The sequence below is a fragment of the Diabrotica virgifera genome, chromosome 5 (genome assembly GCF_917563875.1).
Source record: "Diabrotica virgifera virgifera chromosome 5, PGI_DIABVI_V3a".
NCBI classification, from domain to species: domain Eukaryota; kingdom Metazoa; phylum Arthropoda; class Insecta; order Coleoptera; family Chrysomelidae; genus Diabrotica; species Diabrotica virgifera.
In genome coordinates, this window is record NC_065447.1 from 212,408,649 (window position 1) to 212,417,931 (window position 9,283).

General features: G+C 31.0%; 1 protein-coding gene across 1 annotated transcript in view; it reads left to right on the forward strand.

Moving 5' to 3' along the window:
* Positions 1-8,720, forward strand: part of LOC126884609 (chromobox protein homolog 1) — a 31,574-nt gene extending 22,854 nt beyond the window's left edge. Inside the window, exons 2-5 of the mRNA XM_050650613.1 lie at positions 172-243; positions 2,151-2,360; positions 2,424-2,695; positions 8,462-8,720. Of these exons, the coding sequence (XP_050506570.1) occupies positions 172-243; positions 2,151-2,360; positions 2,424-2,695; positions 8,462-8,486 (579 nt within the window). The 3' untranslated portion in view covers positions 8,487-8,720. The remainder of the gene's footprint in view (positions 1-171; positions 244-2,150; positions 2,361-2,423; positions 2,696-8,461) is intronic.
* The last annotated feature ends 563 nt before the right edge of the window (positions 8,721-9,283 follow it).

Genomic DNA, 9,283 nt, shown 5'->3' on the forward strand with positions numbered 1-9,283 from the left:
ATCTGAAATCTCAATTTTGGGTCGATTGTTTTGCAGTCAAGTGTATTATTTAAATTTTAAAAATACAGAAAACATAGGTTTACGCTAGTCTGCAGTACCACCTACTTACCATTTTTTTTTATTCTATTTCTAATATTTTTATTTGCATTTATCAATAAATTATTTTTTCAGAAAACCAAAAAGTCGAAGGCAGTATCTGAGGATGAGGACGAAGATGGCACAGGCGATGAGACCCAATACGAGGTATTTATTGTTTTTTAGTTTATTAAAGATATCTTATAAAGTTTGATTTCTTTTTGTATAAAAATAGTTGTGTAGTTAAACAACTGTGACAAGTAGTCTGTAAAAAATACTCGATTTTAAAACCACCATGATTTTCACCACAAGGTAACAAATAACATTCCCATTGAGCAGATTATAAATTGTGTAATTGTGTTAACGTAAAGTTTTCTTAGCCTTATATCCAGGCAGAAGACCATTTTTTTAGTTATTGTAGACCTATAGGAAGAAAACGTACCTGTTTCCTGCCTAGATATGGGAGCCTTTTCTAATTGTTAACAATTTAGTGTAAAAAAGGCGATTTTTTCGATTTTTTGTACCCCATTAAAAAACTAAATACATAGTTAACATAAAATTACAAAATTTGATATTTTAGAACATTGAAAAGCCTTCAAAATGTTGAGTCGATTTTTGAAAGTTAAGATGCTATCCTAGTGTAAAAGTACGATATTCATATACTTTTTTGGGTAGTTCTAAAATAAAAAGTACTGTACCAATTGTTTTGAAAATTTTCATGAGCATTTATTATAAAAATAAGTACATGTAAAACAATTTTCATAAAAAAATATTGAAAATTTAACGATTTATGCGCCATCTACTGGCACCGTAAAAATAAAAACATAGATACACTGCTGCAGTGATTGGGACTAAATAGAGATCCTGACACATAAAATTTCAAAGTTATTATTGAAATAGTTATTTTCTATACCATCAACTAGGGGTTTTTTGATCGGATAAAAAATGTCAATTTGGCGGTTTTTAAAACTGAAAATGTTTTAGCTAATTTTTTCAACACTTCCTCATTTTTCCAAATTTTAATATTTTTCAAAAATCCTAGTTGATGGTATAGGAAATAACATATATTTTAATAATAACTTTGAAATTTTATTTTTCAGGATCTCTATTAGTCCCAATCATATCACTGCAGCAGTGGAGCTATGTTTTTATTTTCACGGTGCCAGTAGAAGGCGCATAAATCGTTTAATTTTCAATATTTTTTTATGAAAATTGTTTTACATGTACTTCTTTTTATAGTAAATGCTCATGCAAATTTTCAAAACAATTGGTACAGTACTTTTTCTTTTAGAAAATCCCAAAAAAGTATATGAATTTCGTACTTTTACACTAGGGTAGCTTCTTAACCTTCGGATGACCAAGGGGGGTAAATTTGGACCCCAGCGTATGTTTTTCTTTAATAAATTCAAAAGTATTTTCAATTTTTAACTCATTATTTTTTATTTGACTTTAATATCATTCTAGATATCCTCATATTTTGAAATTAAAAAAATTCCCTATATTTTACGAATAAAAAATATATTCTGAAGTTGATGTTTAGTAAAATACCGTCTATTATGTGGAATTCCAAGTAGTTTTACACTGCGCGTTATCAAAATCTATTTTTAGACTGTGGTGCCTGTTATATACGAATCATGACATTTATGTCTGCTACAGTTAGTCATTATTATTATTTCCTGGCGTATATTATTATAGTTTCTTAGTATTTTGTGTACATATAAGATATGGCCCGCAAATATCTTACTGAGGCTGAATTACAGGAAATTGTTACTGCTAGCGATTTTTATGATGATATAGAAGACGAAATAGTATCAGAAAACGAGGATGTATTGTTAGATGAAGATTTAAATGCTGAAAACATTCATTCCAGGTCATTTTTGACCTGGGGTCATTTTTTACCCCCGTTGGTCATCCGTGTAACAAAAAAAGGTTGGTCATCGGAAGGTTAAAGTCACCGGCTTATGTATGAAATAACGAATTTATTTCAAACATTTGCACCATACTGAATATTATAGTATAGCTTCCCGTGCGTGACAAGCTTTACAGTTCATTTTTCAACATTTGATTTTTTTCAGGTGGAGAAAGTTCTCGACGATAAAATGATCGCTGGCGTTCGCCATTATTTGATTCGCTGGAAAGGCTATGGACAAGGTGATGATACATGGGAACCTGAAGACACTTTGAATTGTCCAGATGCCATAAAAGCATTTAAGGATGCCAAGAAAAAGACTAAAAAGGTCAAAAAAGATGCTGGAGAAGAGTGGGACGAGAATGAAGACTTTGAGGTATATTAATTTATAGTTACTTTATTTATATTGTCAATGGTCTTAATTCCGATCTAATTCTAGGTTAGTCGAATTTTGGAAGTGCACCATAACAAGAATGGCAAGAGAGAGTTTCTTGTATCCTGGAAGGGATTTTCGCCGAAAGACAATTCCTGGGAACCAGAAGAGAATATGGATTGTAAAGATTTAATCGAGAAATTTATGAAAAAAGTTGACAAAGCTAAAGATGTTGACGAACGCGAACTTAGAGTAAATAGAAAACACGTGCAACGTTTAACTTATAACACACCAGACACATCTCGTCGCCTTAGTAGGAGAATGAGCGGGAAAGAAAGGTATAAAAATTGCTTTAATATTATAGCGAGTTTAAATAAAACTAGAAGTTTATTTTAGAAGTTTATACAGTTCGGAATGATCTTATCAACTAACTTAACTAATACCAGTGCGCTTATACACATATGGTTCAAATTCAATGGGATTGTCAGGGCAGACATGTTATATTTAGTAAACACCTGATGGTAAGCGGCTATATATTTATTTGTTTTTAGCCCTTATTTCCCTTATTTTAAAAATGTACACAAATCCATCATGAATTATACTCGTCTCGAGCCACTCCAGACTCAGTATCATTTTTAAGCGACCCTCATCAGAACGTCTGATACCCTGACAATCCTATCGAATTTGAACTTATTTTCAAAAAAGTCGAGGATGATTCGCCTATTCTATGCATCGCATGGTCTCGCTTCTAACAGCTCCGAGAACTATCTAGATTTCGCGAATCAGCCTGCCGAGTGCAACTGTTATTTGAGGTTGGTTGAAATTAACCTTGTTACAATATATTAACCCATATTTAACCTTCATGGGACGAACCTTACAATATTACGAAAAGAACGGACTGGGGCTCACGTGGACCCCAGGCTTAATAAGCGATATACGCGTTTTTACGATTTATCATCCAAAAATAAGTTTTACGGTTTTATTACTATACATTAAAATCCAAATAAACAAATAACAAATGGCAATTAACTAAATAATTACAGATATAAAGTTATAAATAACTACAGTTATAAAGTTAGATAATAAAGGACGGACCAGGGTATAACACTATCTTAAAAATATAAGGCTTGAACTCACACCAGCTCCAAATTGACAAAAAAGTGGATTATTTAAAAGTCATTTACGGAAAAACCTTTATATTTTTTTTCAAATTTTTTCTTTAATTAATTTTATGAAGGCTTAGTGGTTTATTTTTGGTAACTACTATCACATAAACATTTTGAAAGTCGTAGAAATTTAAAACAATATTTCAACATTTAATTTTATTGATTTTTCTACTGGCACCACTGGCAAAATACATACAGTCGGAAAAACGAAAGAATACCCATGAACGATCACATCAATCACATATTATTCGGATTATTAATAATCTCTCTCGTTTGTTATTTATGAAAAAAAAACTGCAAATACAAAATATGTGATTGATGTGATCGTTCATGGGTATTATTTTTCCGACTGTAATTATAAAAAACTACAATTCATGATATTGTTTGAACCAAGATATCTTGAAATACTGTTGTTAAGAAAAAATTGTAAAGTAAGTGGTACGAGAAAACACACCATTGGGAAGAAATGGTTTAACGGTTCGTCTGAAAAAAAGTAAATAGTCATATTTGTAGAGAATTTTAAGTACTTTAAAATTTCTGTTAACACAACATTTACTAAAAGTTAATAGTTTTCAAGATTTAGGCAAAAAAGCGGGAAAAAGCAGAAATTTTTCGCTTTTTTCGCGATTTACTTAATGTTGCGTTACGAAATTTTGTCCGCAAACCTCATACTCGGATTCAGCAGCCCAAAGTACATATATAATGAAACAAATCAGAACTACCCCAAAAGTTTCTCACTAGGGGGCTCGTAGAGTACAGATTGACTGAATTACTAATACAATAATGTGTACAGGTGCAACAAATCAAACAATAATTGTGGTTTTATAATCACTTTATTTTGATTAATTATCCATTGTTATATTGTTTCATAACTACATATTCAAGGCTATCACCTTAAATTTTCGACTTTTGATAAAACACCAACACAACTTACTGTTTCCATGCTTTTTATTACCACATTATTATGACATGACACAGTATGTCTGTGGTTTGTATTACGTTGTACAGAGACGATGCATCAGCGTCAGGCCGTGATGCAACAGAGCTATGGCACTAGTTGCCGAACCTCCTTAAAAATCATGATACTCAATAAAATTTTTACAAGTACAATAAAAAGCTGATACACACTGATCGCCAGAGTTAAAAAAATCTGGGGACCACATGTGTATTTCCGTGTTTTTATAACATTACTTTTAGTGATTTCGCATACATAGAACCCTAAATTTATTGAAACAGCATTGATTTTACTTAAAAATATGTTACTCAAATATGACTAATGTGGACTTGCGAGCATTCTTTCATCCCTCAGCGCTACGTCAGCCGTGTATGCGCGACGATACGAAGAGTCGAGATACAAATATACAGTTTATCCCAAACCCTTTTTTCAGTGCATCATTATTTTTGACGTCATTGTAAGAATTGCTGTCACGAATCGCTGCATGACATTTTAGTTAAATCTGACAGTTGTCAGAATATTTATGTTTATATAAATATCAATATTTATATAAATATTTGGCAGAATATTAATATTTAAAATATTTTGAGGAAAAAATAAATAAAAAATATAGAATACAATTTCACTATAGAATGTCAGAATATACCAGTGACATAAAATATTTATATTTACTGACAAATTTTTAACCTAGAATTACAATATTTGTCACTTTATCCGTCAACATTGTGAAAGTACTGTCACGATATATTACTTTTGTTTCAAATTTATCTTTATTGGCATCGTGGATTGGTTATCTATTCCGACATTTATTCGCGATGAAAAACAAAGTATCTGACCTCTGGTGGAATAAATTTAAACTACTATAAGTGGTATAAACAAACCAAAAAATTGTTGATCTGAATGGTATTTGGTCACTATTTAGAAATTTTTAGTAATTTTCAGCATTCTGACTACATTAAAATCAAATCAAATCAGTATTTTTACTGATTTAAATCAAATCAGTATTTTTCTATTCCTCAATTGAATGTTTGTTTATACCATTTATATCGGCCATTTTCCTGCATTCGACCTGCCCTCTACATTCCGTTTCAATCGCGAATAGTATTGTAATTGTCAACCAAATATACATCTATAAGTATCTTCTTCTTTATGTGTCGTGCTTGTTTTCAACCATTGGCTATCGTCGTATTAACAAGCTGATGAAATGTTTCTCGGTCGGCAGCTATATGAAACAATTCCTCGACCGTCCGATATGTCCATTGTCTAATGTTACGCAGCCAGGACAGTTGCTTTCTTCCAATCCAGCGTTTCCCTTCGATTTTGCCCTGAATGATCAACCAAAGAAAGCGATATTTAGGTCCTCGCATTATATGACCGAAGTATTGAACCCTTCTTATTTTTATGACGTTAATCAATTCTCGCTCTTTGTTAATTCAATATCTCAGCCACTTTTAAGTTTTCAATAAAATGGCAAGGACTTAAATTGTTGCAACTCCGATTTCCTACAATTTCTTTGAAATTTTTTTTGCGGTAGATATTTTTCGAGTTAAGGGAAAAATATTCTTTTTCTCATGATCATCTTTCAGTGCGTCACAGTTTTTCGATTTCTTTCTAACGCATTAAATTGTATGTGACAGAAAAAAAGGCACGTCGGTGATTACATTTCGTCGGTGACATTTATAACATTTATTCTAGTTGTCGATAGATGGCGCCATAATAAAAAAAATAATTTTTTTTTAATTAGATAATAATATTACAAATATAATCTGTATAATTTATAAGACTATACAAATCAACGAAAATACCATTTTATAAATGCAAGAAACATATTTGATTTGTTTTTATCCCAAATTGAAAATAAAATGTGACAACTGTCAGATTTAACTAAAATTTCATGTTAGAATAAATGTCATAAATGTGTATTATCACGGACTTACCCTTTTTCCTATCATTTGTTACGCACTGAAAAATGATCATGAAAAGGACAACTAAGTATAATTACTGAATTATCTTGTTTATTATTAACTTCACGACATAAATGTACCTAAACAAAAATAAAGAGAATTATGTTTTATACAATTTTGATCTCTTTAATTTTTTTTACTAAAATCAACATTTAAGGTTCTATGCCTATGACAAGCCTAAGGACACACAAACGATTAACGAAACCTGCAATCGGAAAAATGAAAGATTACCCATGAACGATCACATCAATCACTTATTTTGTATTTGCTCTCTTTTTCTATAACAAACGTTTGTTATTTATAGAAAAAGACATCAAATACAAAATAAGTGATTGATGTGATCATTCATGGACAATCTTCATTTTTCCGACTGTAGATGCTGACATCAGCAGCAAGCCACAAACAAGAACGAACCTAAGACCTTAAATATTGATTTTACCAAAAAAAAAAAATGAAAGGAATCAAAATTGTATAAAATATAATTCTCTCCATTTTTGTTTATGTACAATTATGTGTATTTTGTATTTTGTTTATGTGATTAACTCAGAAAATATCGACCGCACGAAAAAAATTATAAGAAAAGAAATTATAGGAAATTGCATATGCAACAATTTCAGTTGCTACCATTTTTGTCCAAAAGTTGAAAATATGAGATATTTAGCAACAAAGGTTTTCCTTTAAAATCAACATGGCGGCTGACACACCGTCGGAATTCAGTCGTGATTTTAAATTTACACTAGTATTGACCTCCCTAAAGGTTAGAATAGAAGATCAAATGCTGTCCCGACAGGACTAATGTTAATTCAACATATGTGGAATCAATCAGTTCTCATTACACGAAATATCTGATGTATTATAGTCCAATGAAAGAGTATTGGACCGAAAACAATGTCAACACTTGTATGACAGTGATCCCATTTCAAAGGCTTCTTTGAAGTCATTGCGTGAAAATCACTTTGTTAATTTCGATATATGGTTTATATACAGTATGGTGCAAATGAAAGGAATAAATTCGTTATTTCGTAAGCCGGAAACTTTAAGGAAAAATCCTGAAATGTTTTTTAAATCTTTTTTATCGATTTTTATCGAATTTTTTTCGATTTTTATTTTTAAATTATGATTTTTTGACGTATATATCACACTAGTGACGTCATCCATCTGGGCGTGATGACGTAATTGATGTTTTTTTAAATGAGAATAGGGGCCGTGTGCTAGCTCATTTGAAAAGTTATTCAATTCTCTATTCAGTAATATAAACATTAACATAATTATTAATATAGGGTGCCCAAGAAAAAAATTTTTGAATTACTTGACACAAAAAGAAGAATCTACGTAATTTATTTAATTAAAAATACTTTTTACTGCTGTCAGAAAACAGAAAAAATGTTTATTTAAAAAATATTGCTTTTCGCTTAAATTCAGTGTTCAAGCTGCTACCCACATGCCTCTTGGCAGTTTAAATATTGCATTTAAGCGGAAAGCAATGTTTATTTGTGAATAAATTTTTTCTGTTTTCTGACAGCAGTAAAATGTATTTTGAATTAAATTACCTACATTCTTCTTTTTGTATAAACTAATTTAATTCAATTTTTTTTATATATCCTGATAAATAATTATGTCAATGTTCATATTACTGAATAGAGAATTGAATAACCTCTCAAATGAACTATCACACGACCACTATTCTAATTTAAAAAAATCATCGATTACGTCCTCACGCTCAGATGGATGACGTCGCTAGCATGATATTTATAAGTGAAAAAATAATAATTTAAACATAAAAATCGACTTGCTTCAGGATTTTTTCTTAAAGTTGCCGGTTTACAAAATAACGAATTTATTCCTTTCATTTGCACTGTGCTGTATAAACTTCTAAATAAAAAAATCTAGAGTACTTTTAACATTGTTCCACTAAATTTGGCAGCGGTGACAATTAACGCCATGATATCGCTTTTGTTCGTCTAATAAGACATTTTTACTCAGAATCTTTCTATATTCCAAATATATTTTTCTTTTTAGGGTACAATACCACGACGCAGAATAGAATTAGTACAAGTACACAGCATAATGCTTATAGGTTATAAGAGAGAATGTTTTAATAAATATATCCAGTCTATTATTATCTTTCTTGAACTGTAATAAAATTTTTTACATTTGATGGCATATGAAGTATTGTTTTATTATCAGAATATGTATTTCTTTGTGAGTTGTTTATGTATTTGTAAATTCATTATTAAAAAATGTGTTAATTTTTTTCCTAATAAAAGTGTCTCGAATATTTTGTTTTTCCTTTGGCACGAGGATGCAGCTTGACAACCAAAATCTATTCGTAGATTTTTTAGCAAGCTGAAGAACAAGCTGGCTTTCGTGCGGGACGTTCAACAGTAGACAATCTCTTCACTTTAAAAATAACACTAGAAAAAAAAATACAGAGAAATCAAGAAACCCACTTCGGTCTTATCGACCTAGAAAATGCCTATGATAGTGTCCCCATACTAGAACTATGGAAGTCAATGAAAGGCGTCGGTATCGATGGAAAACTCATACAAGCAACTAAAATTTTATACGAGACCACTAACACCAGAATCAAAAATGGCTAAAATTTCACTGAGGCATTTAATACTTTAGAAGGCTTCCGACAAGGATGTTGTCTATCTCCCACTCTCTTTAAAATATAGTTTGACCAATCCGTACAGAGGTGGACAAAAGCAGTAAAACCGATGGGACTGAGGGTGGGAAGCGACTTCCTATTTACATTATACTTTGTGGACGACCAAGTTGTTATAGCCCAAGATCAAGATGACTTAAGCTACACTCCTGGCCAAAAAAATCGGGACACCT